This window comes from Microtus ochrogaster, chromosome 16 (genome assembly GCF_000317375.1).
Source record: "Microtus ochrogaster isolate Prairie Vole_2 chromosome 16, MicOch1.0, whole genome shotgun sequence".
Taxonomy (NCBI): domain Eukaryota; kingdom Metazoa; phylum Chordata; class Mammalia; order Rodentia; family Cricetidae; genus Microtus; species Microtus ochrogaster.
Window position 1 is genome coordinate 36365718 of NC_022018.1, and position 19040 is coordinate 36384757.

The 19040-nt window shown below is 43.8% G+C and overlaps 1 protein-coding gene across 1 annotated transcript in view; it reads right to left on the reverse strand.

Moving 5' to 3' along the window:
- Positions 1 to 4612: 4612 nt before the first annotated feature.
- The window catches only part of Exoc2 (exocyst complex component 2), a 136262-nt gene continuing 121834 nt past the window's right edge, over positions 4613 to 19040 (reverse strand). The window contains exons 23-27 of the mRNA XM_013349120.2: positions 16712 to 16767; positions 14011 to 14133; positions 11714 to 11775; positions 8656 to 8715; positions 4613 to 6065 (exon numbers count right to left, since the gene is read on the reverse strand). Coding sequence (XP_013204574.1) covers positions 5972 to 6065; positions 8656 to 8715; positions 11714 to 11775; positions 14011 to 14133; positions 16712 to 16767 — 395 coding nt within the window. The 3' untranslated portion in view covers positions 4613 to 5971. The remainder of the gene's footprint in view (positions 6066 to 8655; positions 8716 to 11713; positions 11776 to 14010; positions 14134 to 16711; positions 16768 to 19040) is intronic.

A 19040-nucleotide genomic window follows, 5' to 3' on the forward strand; every position in this document is an offset into this window, starting at 1 on the left:
CAATCAGCTCTAGAGACCTCCTACTCTTAGACACCATTACAAACCCACAGCGACTATTTCAATGGACAGTCGGGTGAAAACAGAAATAAAAAGAACCCCCTCACCTGAGTATCACGATTATTTCCAGGGAAATAAGTAAGTAGGTCCTAAGAGAATAGTCAGAGAACAAAGAGCTTAAATTAAACAATTCTCACAATGCAGAATAAATACAGAAAACAAGAAGATTTTTACATTTAAAGGACACTGCTAGGGGATCCAGACACTGAGAATAAAAGAAAACAACCAACTGAATTCATCAACCTTCTAGCACTGTTGAAGATTTATAGAAACAATTCAAGGGAATTTCCCAGAATTTGCAACACCCTAGTAGGAACAAAAGAACATCAACCCAGAAAGGCATCACGGACTTCAGAAACAAGGCCAAGGAGATTCTGTAAGCAGAGACACAGAAGATACTGAAGGGCAGCTGGGCAGAGATTTCTTTATGCTGAGGACAAATGATTTCCAGTCTAGCGTTTGACATCCATGCAAGCAACCAATACAGATTTTCTTCAGATATGAAGGCCTCAGAATTTAGACTTCCAATGTATTTCTTCCACAAGAAGCTACCAGAGGACGGTTCTACCAAGTGAGGCAGCAAACCAAACTGACACGAAGTGGCTGATGCACCAGAGGAGCGAGGGTGAATTCAGGGTGATGACTGTGGCAGGAGGTCCTAGCTGGAGGCTTTCCCAACTCACCTCACTCAGGGTCTGCTTGCCAAGGTGTCAGAAGCTTTCCAGAAAGACACATTTGTAAATACACCACAGAGACAGCTGAATATTCAGGATGGAGGTAGTTTCTGAGAGAGTGAGGACAACACAGGATGCACAGAAAATACAAAAAGCAATCAGAACAGGAACAGTGTGTACTGGCAGCTCGTCCGCAGGCTTAATAACGTGGGCAGGGAATATCGACCTACGCAAAGCTGGAGGAAGAGAAGAGAAGCTGTAACGAGAGAGCTAGATTCTTATATCCAGTTGTAGGAAGGCCACAGTGATCCAAACTGAAAGACTGAAGAAAGAACAATTTAAAGCTGTTAGGAAGTGACACAGAGGTCAGCACTAAGAGATTAAGGATGGACAGCGATAGATAGATAGATAGATAGATAGATAGATAGATAGATAGATAGATAGATAGATATCTTAAGTAGGGTTTTATTGCTGTGAGGAGACACCATGACCACGTCAACTCTTAAAAAGGAAAACATTTCATTGGAGCTGGCTGGCTTATAGGTCAGAGGTTTTGTCCATTATCATTATGGAAGGAGGCATGGTGGTATACAGGCAGATAATGTGCTTCTACATCTTGATCTGCAGGCAGTAGCAGCAGCAGACTGCATACAACACTGGGGGTAGTTTGAGCTTATAAGACCTCAAAGCCCTCCCCCACAGTGACACACTTCCCTCAACAAGGCCACACCTCCTAGTCGTACCACTCCCTATGGGCCAAGTCTTTAGACACATGAGTCTATGAAGGCCATACCTATTCAATCCACCACAGTGATTGAATCTTCATTTTCTTAATGGGAATTCCATACATGTATAAGCGTCTGACTCCCCATTTCCTCTCCTTCACGTCTTCCTCTCCTACTTTTCTCTCCCTACCTTGTGTGCTGTTTCTAAAACCACATGGAGTCCACTAAGTGTTGCCTGCGCATGTACAGGTGTAGAACCATCTACTGGAGTGTAGGAGGCCTTTCAAGTGTCCCATCCCTGAAGAAAACTTATTCTTCTTCACACAGTAGCCACCAGTTGCCAATAGCAAGGGTGCAGGCCTTTCATGAACACCTTCTCACCCATGCTGGGATTTTGCCAGGCTTGATCTTGTTTAGGTCTTGTGCAATTGCTATGACTTGACATACACAAGGGCCCTGTCATGCTCAGCAAATGATGCTGAAGATGTCCACTACCTGTGACTCACAAGCTTTCTCCCTCATCCTTGACAATTCCTAAACCTTGGGGGAAATGAGATATGACATAAAGGTCCCATTCAGAGCTGAGCAATCCAGTTGCTTACTCCCTAGATGACTACCAGTTGTAGATGGTTGTATTAATTACCATTTACTGCAAGAAGGTTCTCACAAACACCATTCTATGAAGATGGAACTAGGAAACAAGCCAGTGCAGCTACTCTAACGTCAGTAAAATAAACTCTAGAGCCAAGCTAGTCAGGAGAGACAGGGCTGGCTACTTCATCATCATCAAGGAGCAACCCACCGGGAGGATACTACAATGCTAAACACATTCTCACTGTGTTGATTAGTTTATGTAAACTTTACACAAACCTAGACATAGCTTGGAAGAAATCTCAACAGAGGAGCTACCTTCATTACACTGTCGAGTGGGCATGTGTGAGGGGCATTTTCTTGACTAATGATTGATGTGGAAGGGCTCAGCTCACAACGAAAGGTGCCACTCCTGGGTGGATAGCAGGCTGAGCAAGCCATGAGGAATAAACCAGTAAGCAGAGTTCCTGCCTTGATTTCCTACCCTGCCTTTCTCTAGTGCAGGACTGTGACCTGTAACATGAATGAAACCTTTTAGTCATGTTCATAGCAGTAGAAAGCAGAGTAGGACACCTACAAAATACAAGTACAACCAATTTCATAAAAGAAATACTATTAGACCTAAAACCCACAAAATAACCCCAACACAATGATAGTGGGCAACTCAATACTTCACTCTCACTATATCTGGATGAGGTCATCTGGAGAAAAACTAAAAAGAAATATTGAAGTCAAATAACATTATAAATCAAATGGACCTAACAGACATCTATAGAATATTCCACCTGAACACTAAAGAAATACACATTCTTCTTAGCAGCCCATGGATCTTTCTCTAAAACTGACCATATGTTAGGACAAAAAGTCTCAATAAATTTAGGAAAATCAAAATCATATCCTGTATTCTATCTGACAAAAATGGAATAAAGCAAGATATCAAAAATAACAGAAGCCACAGAAAGCTCATAAACTCATGGAAACTAAGCAACACAGTACTGGATGGTAACCAGGGCAAGAAGAAATCAAGGAGGATATTTAAAAATCCATACAATTGAATGAAAATGAAAATACAACCTCCAAAAATCCATGAGACACAATGAAGGCAGACCTAAGAGGAAGACTTACAATCCTAAAAAATTAAAAAAAATTAGAGCTCTCAAATGAATAGTTTAATGATGAACTTGAAGGCCCTGGAAAAACAAAAACAAACACCACACACAAAACAGTACTAGGAAGAGGTATCAAAAAAATCAGGGCTCAAATTAATGAAAAAAAGAAAATAGAGTTGGTTATTTGAAAGATTAACAAGATGGACAAAGCTCTAGTAAAATTAACAAAATTAGAGATGAAAAGGGAGACATCATAACAGACATTGAGGAAACCTGGGGGAAGCAAAAGGACAGACTTAAAAAAAAACATATCGGGGGCTGGAGAGATGGCTCAGTGGTTAAGAGCACTAACTGCTCTTCCAGAGGCCCTGGGTTCAATTTCCAGCATCTGCATTGCAGCTCACAACTGTCTGTAACTCCAGTTCCAGGGGACCCGTCACCCATGGCAAAACACCAATGCACATAAACAAACAAAATGTTCTACTAAGTTTTATTTTAAAGCAGTAGAAACTTTAAAAACACAGCACTCTTCCACAACTAAGAGTATACCACTCTACAGCAGACATTCAAACAGAAACACACACCATTACTTTGTACTCAAACCAGAACACAATGCACCATACTCCATGCACTTTTCTTTAAGGAACTGCACGCCAGGCTGACAGAAGCACAAGTGAGACAGTGAGCTGTGTCTGCCAGTGGTGGTTGTTTTGCAATGCCCACATCATTTCTGGAACATGCCACTTTCATGGTACATTGATATAGAAAGTCTTAGAAAAACCAAATTATTTCGAGTAGCCCTTTTAGTCCTCAAGGTGAGACCAATGTGGTAACTCTCATGAAGCCATGTGGAGCCACACAGGCAGGGACTCGCTAAAGCCAGATGCTCCCTAAGGAAGAGCAAGTCGCTTGTCACGAAGCCTGGCTGCCTCTTGGCTTTCTAACTCATGTCTTGCTGCTGTGCCTCTCTTCACCACTAAAGTCACACTCATCTGTAACTCACGCTTTCGAAATCCCCTTCTTCCAAGAAGTCCCCCAGACTTGTTGGAAGTTGTCTCTGAGCTCCCTCATTTGGGTATGGGGATTTTATGCCACTGTTCTCCACTCTCTGTGCCATCAAAGTGTTCACATGCTCTGAGCTGTGGCCCCAGTGAAGGACGACAAAAACTCTGCTGGACTGGGAGGAAGAAGTGGGTTGTGGTGAAGCTCAGGGCCAGGAAACGAGAAGGTTGTAAGTGTAAGCGTGGGTCTCCAGCCACCTCCCAGCCTTAGAGTCACCGAAGGAACTCGCCCCTCGCTAGGCCTGCCCGAGGCAGTCCTAACCAGTGTCTGGGATGGAGTCACTTAGTGTCCACAAACATAGTATAAACAATAATAAACAATAAACTCAATAATTTATTTTCAATATAAAAATTAGAAATAAACACACAGTATGAAACAGAGAACTAAACGTTTTATTTTGAATATTAAAATTAGAAATATAAACAATTACAGAGTTAATAAAAATGTTGAAGAAAAGACACTTAGATTTGAGTATTGAATTTATTAAGTATTTAAAATAATAAATCATTCCATACTTCCATTTTGGGATTGAGTTTGGTTATGTCACCTATAATACTGGTGTACCGAGAGACACTGCTGTATACACGTATCAGCCTTACCAACACACGTGCGAATGATTACGTCTGTGGCAGACACTCACTGACCTCAGTCCTCCATATTGTGCGCACACTGTGCTCTCAATTACGTCAACTAAGAGTGACGATGACTTCTGTCTTCTGAAAGAGAGGCTCCTACAGTATCCCTACGTCATTTTGAAAAGTGAAGTACAACTGAAGCCAAGGGTAGGATGGAGTGAGGTGAAAGAGCCGCTTGCAGGTCACAGTGACCCGAATCTACTCTGCAGGCCAGTCAGCAGTGAGTCACTGCTCAATGCTTGGTGACCCGAGGGCACCTCAAATCTTTGCAAAACAGCCTGTGTCTTTCCAGCTAGGGAGCAAGACACTCCAAAGGGTGGGAAGGAGCAGAGAGGAGTGGCCTGCTGAGGGAAAGGAGTGCCGCCTTCCCCAGGAGCTGCCTTTGTCTTTAGGTTGCAGTGTAGACCACAGGGCTTCCACAGGCCTGTGGGTGTGACGGGGCCTCTACACGCAGGCCCTTGGGAGCCCTCACCACACCAGTGCACACTGACAGATCAACTTCAGTGTGTAGCACTTGTCACTAAAGTCAGACTAGAAAGTTCAGATCATTTATGGCCATCTGCATCACAAATTATCCAAAATTTAACATTTTTTATATGTAGATCATATATTTTTCTAAAAAAAAAAAACCAAAACCAAACCAAACCTAGGAACTTTAGAGTGAGTTGTATGAAACGATGATTTTTAGGTTTTGGGCACAGCTCCAAAGCTGTGACTTTAAATCTCTTCTTGAATGCCTCACCTGGACTGGAGATTGCCAACACCGAGGCATTAAACAAGTGCTTAGAACTGCATTCATTTATACCACGGGCCACTCCAGAACACTCTAGAGAAGTCCCCTGAAGCTCACACCATACAACATTTAGCCAAGAAAAAACATTTAGAAGAGTATGCTATGTAGCCTTACAGGACCAAAGCTAATAACAATAAAAACTGTGCACATTTAAGATAGGATTGTTTAAATAAGCTGAAATTAAATATCCACCAACATCTTTCTGTGCCACCATAAAGGGGAAAAAAGAAATTAAACGCAGTGCTTGGACATGGGCTAGCCCTCTGGCACAGGAAGAGGACGTTCTCACACTGGCTGTCTCTGGATGCTCTTCCTCCACAGGCAGCTATGTTTTCATCATGGTGGGGGATGCAGCTTGGAAACAGGCGAGCTGCAAGTGCATACTGCTCTTGAACTTGTTGAGTAGCTCTTCTAGTAACCTAAAGGGAGGAGAGAGCTTAACATTCTGACAGTAGAGGTCTGTGCTAGCTGTATGCCAACTGGACCCAAACTATAGTCATGGGAGGAGGGAACCTCAATGCGAAAATGCTGTCAGAAGTAGGCAAGCCTGTAAGACATTTTCTAAATTACTGACTGATGGAGGAAGGCCTTACCCGCTGTGGGTGGTGCTATCCCTGGGCTGATGGTCCTGGGTTCTGTAAGAAAGAAGGCTGAGCAAGCCATGAGGAGCAAGCAAGTAAGCAGCACTGCTCCATGGCCTCTGAATCAGCTCCTGCCTCCAGGTTTCTACGCCACATGAGTTCCTGCCCTGATTTCAATGATGAACAATGGTGTAAAATTATACGACAAATAAACCCTTCCCCCCACATTGCTCATAGTCATGTGTTTCATCATAGCAATAGTAACTCTAATTCAGAAAAGGGGTTGTCTTTGTTTGCTTTTCTGGTACTGTGATGTACCACCACGGCCAAAAGTAACTTGGAGAGATTAATCTTGATTACAGGTTACAGGTCCATCCTCATCTGGGGAACCAAGGCAGAAACTCAAGGCAGGAGTTTGGAGAAGAAAGCACAGAGGGATGGTGTTTACTGGTTTGATGTCAGGCCCCCAGTAAGCCACCTTTCTTAAACAGGCCCGGCCCACCTGCCTAGGGACGGTGCAGTGCACAGTGGACATCCATTAGCAATCAAGAGAATGCCTCTCAGACAGGCTATGGGCCAATGTGGTAGGGGCAATTACTCAACAGAGGTCCTGCTTTCCCCGGCTGTCAAGTTGACAATGAAGAATAGCCAGCACGCTAGCTTAGCAACTCAGCAAATATGTAGGGAGCTGGGGCCCAGGTCTGAAGTCATTGTCTATGGGATCTTAATCAGTAGCAGAAATATCTCAACCAAAAAGAAAGGGGCTGCTCAAAGAATACAATAATATACAAGTCTATGTTTTTCTTCAGTTATTCTCTTGATACTCCTTCTCTAGAGTCCTTCCTAGAACAGGATAATGCTTAGGCCCACTCTCTAATAATTTCTCTAACAATCAAGAAAAACTAAAACTTACTTTTTGTTTTCAGTTCTATGACTGTCAGCAAGCACACAGCGTAGGACGGTTCCAGGGACACGGCTTTCTTTCACTCATTAAAATTTTCATTTCACTTTATTTATTATCATTGCCTGTGTTGGGGGTGGGCCTGCACGCCACAGCACACATGTGGAAATGAGAGATAACTCTGCAGAGTCAGTTCTCTCCTACCTACACGCAGTCGCCGTGGACTGAACTCAGGCCACAAGGCGTGCAGCATCCAGTGCCAACTGCCTTTACCTGAGTTGTCTCACTGACTGCTTTTTTTATTTAATTTTGAGACAGACTCTCAGTGTATAATGTAGATTACTCCAGATATTTAAACAAAACATATTTATTATCATTCTGAGGGAAAGAGAATGTGGTATGGGTGGGCACATACACACATACAGGCTGGAGGACAGCTCATAGAGCTGACGTCTCCCCTCTCTTTCTATGGACTCTGCACACAGAGCTTAGATCAGCTTCCATGGCAGGTATTTTAACTGCTGAACCATCCTGTCCTAGACCCTGCAATCTGTTTGCTCCCGAGTACTGACACTACAGGCACACAAGCCCTGACACACAACAGCATTTCGCTCCAACAACTGATCACTGGTTGTTCTCAATATGTTCAAATGCACTAGCCTTTTGAAACACGTTTCATGTATTAAGGATAGTGGTGACTATTTTTTAATCTTTTATTTTAAAGAAACAAAAAGGTCTTGGAATGAATTCCGAAACAAAAACAAAGTAGGGAATGGAAGCAGGGTATTCTGTGGTGTGGGCCACTGTTCTGCTGCTTGCCTGCCACACGCAAGGGTCTGAACTGGGGTCACACATTCAGGAAGGCTGGTTTGCCCCCTTTTCTCCCAAGCTCAGTCACCCTTCATGACTACTGCTGGTCCAGGCACTTTCTCCACACAGCAGGCCTCTGGGCTTGTCCACAGAGCCCGGCACTGTGTGTTTTCCCCAAGCAAAGGCAGGTGGACTTTAACTAGGAACGGTGACAGAGCAAAGAACTACAGGGTCTCCACGGCCTAAGCTGAGGCTAGACTGGACATTTACCAAAGGTGCCTGGCCTAGACTTCCCCTCAGGTCACAATTTCCTGTTACACGAAGTGTAAAGTTTAAATTGAGGCCATGCTCATTAATGTAGCAATGTCAGAGCTGTTCTGTGCCATGTTTGCAACTTGTCTAATGGTGGTTTTATAGACGTCAAAGCCATTGGATGGTCCTGATCTCTCTTCTTCACACAGAAGTTGCTGACTAAGTCAAACGGCTTTCCTAGATTCTCTGTACTTGTCACTTAAAGCTGTAAGCCAAACCTAAAAGACAGAATTCATCCTGTCACTTGGAAGATAAGCGAGGCCTGGGTAGCCTAGCATACCGTATTCCAGGTTAGCCTGCACTCTCCTAACACCTGAGAGAACCTCTCTCAGACTCTTCTGACACTTTGGCTACCAGAGCTTGTGCAGTTCAGCCAGTGGGCTCAGGAGAGCACCCAGAACTTACTTTTTGTCTGCGCCACTTGCAAGTTGAGGCAGGGCTTCCAGGGCCTGTTTAAAACTAGATCTGAAACACAAAAAGCACACCAGTCAGATAGCCCACAGTTCTGAGCAGCCTGTTAGAGGGATCACTGTAACCATGTCCAAGCTCATTTTAGATATAGAGACACTAATGGAGGCCAGTCATGTCAGCAGAGAGGACTGAGAAAAAGTAAAAGTGAAAAACAACAGGAAAAGAAAAAGGGAAAGTAAGGCTATAGTGAGCAGGCTGGCAGGGCTTCAGGGGCAGGGCCAAAGAGATACAGCCAGGAAGTGGAGCCTGACCCAGACAAAGGGAGGCTGCTCAGGAGCGCTGAGGCTGGTGTGACTGCGCAGAGCCCAGGGCAGGCGGGGAGGGGGGCAGCTCTAGCTAGAGCAGCTGTGAGGGCAGTAAGGAGAGCCAGGGCAGGTCTAGATCCATGCTCAGGACAGTCGCAGCATTGACAGGGCCTGCTTTACAGCTAAGCCTTCTCAAAGTGGACACTGGGGGACAGCTTCTAGTTCTTATTAGAATTAACATGGACAGGAAAGAAAGATGTTTACACGAGAAAGGGAAAATGAACGACCTGAAGAACTACTTAGTAGTTGAGCTTTTCTCAAGTAGAGAGTACCAGAGGGATTACTGAGAGGGGTGAGGCTTATGATGGAGAACGTAGAATAATACCTATTGCTTCTGAGAATAGTTTTGAACTTTTCATGTCCTCCACTTTTCTAGTGGAGTTGAAGAAATACATGCAATCACTGCTGATCAAGGTCTTCGATCTTGTATGAAAACCGACCAGGACAGGAATGTCCGAACCACGTATCTTAAACTAAAGGGATGCGAACAGAATGAGAGCCCTAACAGAACCCTCAAGACGCCTCTGGGAATGCTCCACTGTCCCTAGTTGAGCAGCTTGTGGGTGAAGACAGTGTCTGTTGGCACATTAGGCTGCCTTTCCCTGTCCAGTGGGCTCTCCTCTTTCCTGCGGAAGAGGGAAGTCCCTTCTATCATCTCTACCACATCTTATTCCCCATAGGGCTGGATTACCTGAAACAAACACACTGCTTTATTGTTCTTTGTTGTCAGGACAAAATGACGGTGATGAAAATGAAGGGCATTCTATTATTTGTAGAACACTCACAGCTTTGAGGGTGACCTGACATGCTATGAAGCTCACAATTCTGTGTAGGAGTTCACAGGATGAGTGACTCTAATCTGAAATCCAACGTGCTCCAAGATTTAAAATGTTTAGAGCACCAACAGAATGGGAAGTTCCATATCAAACATTAAATTACTTCTCTTTTTCATTTTATTTTATGTGCAGGGGTGATGTGGGATGCCCTTCTGTAGGCTGTGAATATGTTTTATCATCATTGGCTAATGAAGAAGCTGATTTGGTTAACATCCAGGCAGAACAGAGCCAGGGGGAAAATCCAAGCGGAGATACATGGAAAAAGAAGGCAGAGTTGGAGGGATAGACACCATCAAAGGCCACCAAAGGAGAAAGATGTTAGTCAGAGCAATACCAGTAAGCCAGGTTAGTAAAAAATGCTGTCTCAAAAAAACCAGACAAAAAAAAAAAAAAAAAAAAAAAAAAAAAAAAAAAACAGACAAAAAAGGGCGGTGTAGTTAATTTAAGTTGTAATAGCTAGTTAGTAAAAGTCTGAGCTAATAGGCCAAACATTTTGTAATTAATATTAAACCTCAGAGTGGTTATTCGGGAACTGGTGGGCGGGAGAGAAACCTCTAGTTACACGTGGGTATTTTGCCTGCATGTATGTCTGTATTCCACATGCATGACTAACGGGTGTGGAGGGCAGGAGATGGCATTGGGTTCTCTGGGACTGAGTTGCAGACAGTTTGAGCCACCATGTAAGTTCCGGGACTCAAACCGAGGTCCTCTGGGACATCTGTCAATGTTCTTAACCATGGAGCCTCCTCTCCAGGTCCTCAATCATTAAGTGATTAAGAACTGTATTAAATTACCTTTAGTCGTGTGTTTGGATATAACGAAACTTAAATAAATTCCTTGTTTAGACCTGAGTTCCATCTCCAAGATAACTCTTTATGTATCACGAATACTCCAACACACACACACACACACACACACACACACACACACACACACACACACAAAACCTAAAATTAAATATGCTTCTGTTCCTGGGTATTTTGGATACAGGATACTCAGTTTGTATTATCTTGAACCTAGGTTCCAAAAGGTTAAGTCCAGGGGATAAACAGGCAATATGGATGGACTGGGTACTTCCAATTGTCTGTACCACTTTAGGCAGGAAAAGGACTGGTTGGGGAAAAGTGTATTTAAACAATGAACACAGGAACCAACTAGAAATAGTTTGTGGTACACCATGGCAGGAAGGAAGAAGACAATTTTACCTGTTAAGAAAATAATGAGCATTTTCAGCTGTACTGGTGACAGCCAGGCTACCGAAGGCCAGAGATGAATGAGCGGTGTCCCGCAGTGTCCTTGTGCTCACAGTACAGACTGACTTCCCGGGCAATGCTGTGACTGTGGCAAACATTCTGCGCACGTGGGCAGTAGGTCTGCTCACTTCACCTACTGATGTCTCAATAGTAGGAAATCCTGACTTTCATTCAAAACAACTAAAAGTTACCGTCAAATTTCCACTACAAGACTCTGCAAAGAAACCACAGGCTTCCTCTTACGCTGGTATTTACAACACTCAAACTGTCCATCAAGTCTGGTGAAGATTTAGTATTTTTGTCTTTCCTTTTAAAAGAATATGTCATACTTGGCCATATTATTAAAAAGGTAAGTTATATAAGCAATGAATGAAAAAGATCACATTAAATTTACAATGTGCTCTAAAGAAGTGGCCTTGAGAGTCACTGTCTTGTAGGTTTGTTTGTACTTCTGAGTAAAAATTTCTAATGAAATATCAAATTTATTGCAAGGCAAATTTATGAGCATCTTTGGTAAGTTATCTGCACAGAGGACACAGTACCTGAGTAAAGCAATCTTGATGTAAAAAGAACTGGGCAGCAACACTCAGCATCTCACCTGCTTTCCGGGGTCAGGTAAATGGCTACGGTGTCTCTCAAAGCACAGATTTCAAGTCTTGCCTAAAGATGGGAAAAAGGTAAGAGTGACAAGCGTCAGTTACCAAGTGACAGCAAGTGCTGAGGAGATGGTCTGAAGCCTGCTTACTGTAGGCCAGGTTGGCCAGAACAACAACACAATGACAACATGCTGGAAAAGACTCTCAAAGAACAGCACTAACATACCAGCGTGTCCCCTAAACCTGCTGTCAAAAACGACTGTGTGGGTAGGGGATGGACATACTGCATGAGAATTACCAGCTTACTAGGATTTGCCTTTTAGTTTGGTTGTGTGTGTGTGTGTGTGTGTGTGTGTGTGTGTGTGTGTGTGTGTGTGTAGGGGGGTACGGAAACATTAGCCTGATTGGCTGGGCTTGCTTCCTAGCACCTACATCCTTGCAGGTATAGTCTCTTTTACAATAAAATCAAGCTCTATAAAGTCAATACCATCTTTGTTAAATTCATGGATGAACTGTGAAAATGATGTTGGAAACAACAACAGTTTGGAAGCCTCATATTTTCTGATTTCAAACATTCACACAGCAAGCATGTCGGTGTGTCTCCACACGCGGACAAGCACGGAGCTCGTACTACAAAATGAGAGCCAACTGACTTCAACAAGGGTCCCAATCATTCAAAAGGGAAAACATGCATTCAGTGAACAGAAACAGCACAACTGGAGCTCTACATGAAAGAAGGAAGCCCAAGCTACTCTTAACTCAAAACAGACCACAGGCAGACCTAAATGTAAAACCAACAATGAATTATTAACTCTCAGAAGAAACAGCAATAAGTTTTTGTGACTTCAGCAAGACTTCTAGGAAAATATAGAAAGTACCAGGAACCAAGTGGAAATCAGCTGGACTTCATCAAAAGAAGCATAGCTACTCAGCAGAGATGCCATGGGGAAAGTGAGACCACAGCTCACAGAACAAGATACCCATTCACAGCCAGGACGATGGCCAAAGTCCATAGGGTAGTTTGCTAATGAGTGTTGATAAGGCAAGGGGGTAACAAAAGGCCTTGTTAATGGCTGTCGGGTGGACAGCAGTGTCACTGCTTTGGAAGACACTGTGGCACTTCCGATGATGAGATGATGTGCACCAACACTCTCACTGGGCCACACACCAACCTTTGTTCTTTTTATCTGGAGAGTCTTGCTGAATTGCCAGGCTGCCCTTGAACTCATTGTACAGACCACATAAACCCTGATTTGCCATCTTCCTGTCTCGGCCTCTGGAGGAGCTAGGACTGCAGGTGTGACCATAATGCCCAGCAGTAGATAATTCTTACTTCAAGTTTCCTAGTCTGAGGCGGGCTGGTCAGAGTGGAATCTGACCACACACACACATCTTACGGGATCAGCCAGGAATATGGGCAGTGTGCACGCAGAGCTGCAGTGTTGCTCTCTGGAACACTTGCCTGTGTTTGGGGCTGCTCCAAATTCTAAACCACAAAGACGGGAAGGTTTGTACTGAAGTGGGACAACTTCCATGCTAAAAACCTAGAAAAACTGGAAAATCTACTGAAGTTCCATTTCTTCTAGTCTATTCCCTCAATGCCAGTTTGTTCTTTGATGTCATCGACTGTGGTGCTTACTTAAACAGACATGTTACGTTTGCGAGTGGTAACCGCAGCAGGCAGGCCTGAGAAAGCTTCAACTGCCAGCTGAGAAACTGCGACTATGCTGTTGTAGTGTGTGTGTATGCAAGCACATGTGTGTTTTACTGAAGAGTGAACCTCCAGGGTCTCATACAGGCAAGCACATCTTACACCACAAAACTACACCCACATCCCACCACTGCTTCTTCAAATGCACACCCGCTGTCTCAATGCACAGGAAGCTCACAAGCAGGCCCTGTCCTGTGTCCTAACAGATACCTTGCTGAGGAGGAGGAGACAACCAGCGCTGGATGCTCTGGAAAGACATGGAAGGACCATGGGTCCGTGCTCAAAGAGTTTTATAAAACTCTTGTTCTGTTTTAATGCCTGAAATAGAACCTCTGGGAACTGCAGACAACACACACAGTGTGTACGTGTGTGCATACACAGTAGGTCTATGTGTGTGTGTGCTGAACAGTAGCTATGGCTTGTAGGTGTGTATGTATGCATGTGTTGTGTGTGTGTGTGTGTGTGTGTGTGTATGTCTGTGAAATTAGCAGGGGCACTGGAAATACCGGCTGTGTCTACAAGGCAGGTAGTTAACAGACCGTTGCCTATTTATAAACAAATTTCTCTTGAAACTGAAGGACTGGGTACCTGCAGCGCTCCATTTCTGCTGAAGGAAGACACACACTGCATCAGCCGGCTCAGCTCTTCAGAGACTGCTTCTATCACCCTGGACAGGACCCGGGGCACCAGTTCTTTAGAAACAGTGAACACCTGATGGAAGGTTTGGAATAAGAAACAGTGCATTACACATACTTTTCCTGGCTCCTGTCTGTCAAAACAAAGGCTTCTGTCTGTAAAAACACAGTAATAAGTAAAACAACAAATCATTGAAGTTTTCTAATACAAAAATTAAAAATATCAAAGTTATGAATGGAAGATAAATAAAATTCAGCTTTTAAAATTTATTTTTTATGTATATGTATTTTGCCTCACAGAAGTATGTATACCACATGTATGTCTGGTGCCTGTGGAGCTCAGAAAAGGGCATCAGATCTCCTGAGATCACAGTTACCAGTGGTTATGAGCCACCATACGGGTCTGGAGTCAAACCTTGGCCTTCCGTAAGAGCCACAAGTGCTTTTAACTTCTGAGCCACCTCTCCAGTCCCCAGACATACACTTTGGATACATTTACTGATTAATGACAAATACAGCTTTAAAAAACAGTATTGCAGATGTTGACTAAAATTTATTTTGAAAATTTTGCCTTTTTTTTTTTTTCGAGACAGGGTTTCTCTGTAGCGTTGGAGCCTGCCCAGGAACTAGCTCTTGTAGACCAGGCTGGCCTCTAGGTCAGAGATTTGCCTGTCTCTACCTTCCCAGTGCTGGGATTAAGGGCGTGCACCCACTACTGCCCAGAGAAAATTTTATTTTTTTTAACGTCCCTTTTATAAGAATCAAAATTTCTAAAAGGGATAAAACCTCTGGGTTGGTATTTGCTCAATATAAAAAGATTAAGTGAGCTGGCGCTGCTGTCGTGGTGTGCTTCTGCTGGCCCGGCTGCTCACACAGGGGATCGGGAAGAGCTGCAAGCCAGGAGTGTGAGTCTGGCTTGGGCAACACAGGGAGACCCTGTGTCTTGTAAACAAATGAGTTTCATTATCTGTAACGATGAACATTCTAGTTCTTTTGTGTGCTAGAAATACATTATTTCTTTTCATCTGACATACAACATTGTTCAATTTTAACCACACACACACACACACACACACACACACACACACACACACTTTGGCGTGCATATGGAGGTCAGGAGATCACTTAGAGGAATTGGTTCTCTCTTCCACTGTGTGGATTTTGGGGATCAAACTCAGTCCATTGGGCTTTGTAATAAGTGCTTTTCTCTTGGTGGACCTATTTCACATTTTAACATTTGACAAAGTTGTATCTGGAGGTTTAGTATTCACCAACTAAAGTATATTTTCTCTTTACCTTTGCCTGTTCCCAGTTTAAGGGGCTAGTGTTAATTAAACATTCTTGTCAACACAAACCATTTGAACATTCGACAAAAATTTTGGCAATTTAAGCTATTATTACAAATGGTAGCCCTGGTGAACTTCTACTTTGGGTTACTGGACTAAAAAGGGACTTGAAAGGCTGATAATTAAATGACCTCACAGCTACTGATAACGGCTAACAGCCAACCTTCAAGACAGAACCAGAGTGACCCTTACAGTCTTTATGTCTGCAGTTCCTTGCTCTCTGCATACAGGGTGCTCCTATCCAACCAATCATTTCATTCAATACTTGAATCTTAAAAGAAACGAACACAAGAATTATCTCATATGTTTAATAAAATTACAGAGATCAATGAGACCAACCCCTGCCAGAGTTAAATCATATATGATCTTTCTTTCTAGAGAGATGCTCACAAACGTCTTCCCTAAGAAGTGCAAAGTTAGGAGGCAACATCACTCCTGTTTCCTCTGATCGCTCTGTTCTTCTGTTTTTGCTGTCTTTATCCCTGTTTTTCCAGATACCATGATGGCCTACAAACTTCTAGATGGAGAAAGCCATATACACACCTGCCTGGTGCCTACAGCTAAGCGGAGGAGACATCTGACCCCCAGTGTTGTCTTGGCCTTAATTTAGTGTATGGCTTCCCACCATTCTGTGAGCAAACCTTAGAGTGCTGGCCATGAAGCCTGCAATAGACTGAGCTCATTGCATGAAAATATGGCAGCAATGGTGGTTGTGGCACCAATGGTAGTAGTTTGTTTTCCCATGTGCCTTGGAAGAGTGACTCTCACTCCTAGGATGTCCAGTAAGGATGCCTGTATGATGCTTCAGATGATAACTGTGGGGGACAGCTTGTGTGAACCAAAGGGAAGCAATATCCACACACCCCTAAGCAACACAAGTGATTTACTAGCTTCAGTGTTTAGGCTCATAGAAGACATGTACAATTTCAGAAAACACTAAGTTACACACAGACACGCATATGCATAGGCACACACAAAGACACATGCACACACAGAGACAAGCACAAGCACTGCACACAGACACACAACATATACAGATGCACATACATATGAACATGCACACATATAACCATACCCACCCATCATGCACACAGATGCACATATAAATAACATACATGTACATACATACATGCACACAGACACAGGCACATATACATAAGAAAGCTGAGCTCTATTTTCCTTATATGCCTAAGATACATTCTGAAGGGGGAAAAGAGACCCCTCTTATGAATAATAATCGAATTTGCTTCTTTTTCTTTCTTCCCCCTCAATTACCTACTTTTGTAGGAACAGTTAATAACAGCTTACCTCTGCATGCACAGCAATTATGTTCACCAACGCTTCTTTTAAATAGTTTCTGACACCTGAAATCAAGATGGGGGAGGGAAAGGCACTCAGTGAAATCCTCAGCCAGCCTCTCCCCTGCAGCATCAGCATGCAACTGCCAGAGTGGTCTGAGGAAAACTGAAAATAACACCATTATTACTGTCCATTTCCTTCTGAGATAGATTGGTGAGAGGACTATTTCCAGAGAGGGGAAAACAGAGCAGTGTGAATGAGAAATTTTCTTTCACTCTTTTTCATTCTTATGACTGTTTGCACGGAGTTTACTATCAGTAATGTCCTCCTATTTCACACGCATATCAGAGAACGTGCAGCGGGCAAGAGCGGGGGAGCTGGAGTCTGGAAGATGCATGTTGGACGTCCATCACAGCATTACACAGAAGGAAGTTTAGATTCTGAGGAATCACTATTTTTCCTGTGTGTATATGTGTTTATCTGTACCATGACCATGCAGGTGCCTGCTGAGACTCGAGGGCTAGAGGTCATTAGATCCACTAGAACTGGAGTTATAGGCAGCTGTGAACCACAGGGCATGGATTCTCTGCAAGAGTAGTAAGTGCTCTAAACTGCTGAGCCATCTTTCTAGCCCATGAATGACTTTCAAAGAAGAAAACCTTAAGGTCTAGGAGATCACTCAGTGGGGAAGTACTGGCTGTGTGAGCATGAAGGCATGAGCTTGAAACCAAACACCCAGGTAAAACCCTGGGCTAAGCAAGGCTTTTCTGTGCCTTTAACCTCAGTTCTGTGGGGGTGGAAACGTGAGGATCCCTGGGGTTTCCTGGATGCCAGCCTAGCTCCAGGTACAGTGATAGACTCTGACTCAAGCAAGTAAGGCAAAGAGTGACAGAACAGGATTCATAGGTATGTGCAACCCCCGTCCATGTGCCCATGTAGCCCACTACACACAAGAAAAGCTTGTTACAAAATTAATTAAACCTGATCCTATAAGCAAGTTAAAGATTGGACAAAATAAAGACATCAGACTGTGGGGCCCGAGCTAATGAGCACAGCTCCAGTTGAGAGCAGCACCCAGCTTACGGGTGCAGAGAGTGTGGTCACAGCGCTCTGACTTTGGTGAGGAAGCCTTCCCACGTGTCGAGCGAGTATAGATTTTGCAGCTCTTCTGCCAGACTGCAGTGAGGATTAACGGTGACCACGCATGCACAGCACTGTGCTCCTTAAGAGGCCACCATGGTGTAAGAAAAACTATGTAAGCAGAAGCAAAGTGTTGTTTCCCTATAACTCCAAACGACAGCTTTTTTCCTGCAGTAGAATACTCTAGACTGTCTCCTAGAATTAACTACAAGGGCTGAAAGTCACTACTCCCTCAAACTGTCATCCATAACGTGAATATGGACAGACCATGAACTGGAATCAATATTTTCTGGTTGTTCTGAGACAGGATCTTGTGCAGTCCAAGCTGGTCCTGAACTCACTATATAGTCAAGAATGATCTTGAACTTATCCCTCTGATTCCCCTTCCTGAGTGCTGGGATTACAGGTTAACTCCAAGGGAAGAACAGAAGAACACAAGGGATCTACGAAAGTGAAATACACTAACTTGCAGAACAAAGCAATTTCTTCCAGTCAAAGAAGCGCCATGCTACTGAGGTCTCCTGCAGCAGCTGGGCCTTCTCCAGACAGCGCCTTGAGCATCACTCCAGGTATCGGAGCACACCACTCAAAAATTTGGTCACTGTCTGGGGTCCAGGGCAGTATGTGGCAGACCTGCTCATGTCCACGCATATCTCTGCATACCTGCCTAACATGCACAGGAACTGAAATCGCAAGCCTGGCGAGAGTCTGGTGGTGCTCTGAGGAAGCAAGAGCTAAAACTCAACAGCCTCTGTCCTGTGAAGCCAGGCTCTGTTAGCACCAATGCAGCGTAGACGCCAGCCATGGTGACTGCAATCGTAGGGCAGCTTTACAGTCCTTAACTCTTTGATGCCAAGTGAGAGTGGGGCCGGAGTGCTGACTGCTAAGCCGAAAATTAAAACTCGACTCGAGCCAGGCAGTCATGTGCCCAGTGACCACATACTACCAACTCAGCTTTCCCTCTGGCCCTGACAGGAAAGACATCTGGCAAGAACATTACACTAAGCACCACCACCGAAATACCCCATAGCAGAGACAACCCTGGATTAGTCAACACAACTCTAAAGATGCAGCTGTGATAGCAAACAGTAGGAATATCAGCAGAAACCGGGCTCCTGTGAGCCCCACTGTAGGTTTTTTTTTTTTTTGAATCTTTTTTTTTTTAGTTTTTTTTTTATTAAGAAAGAAAAAAAAATTT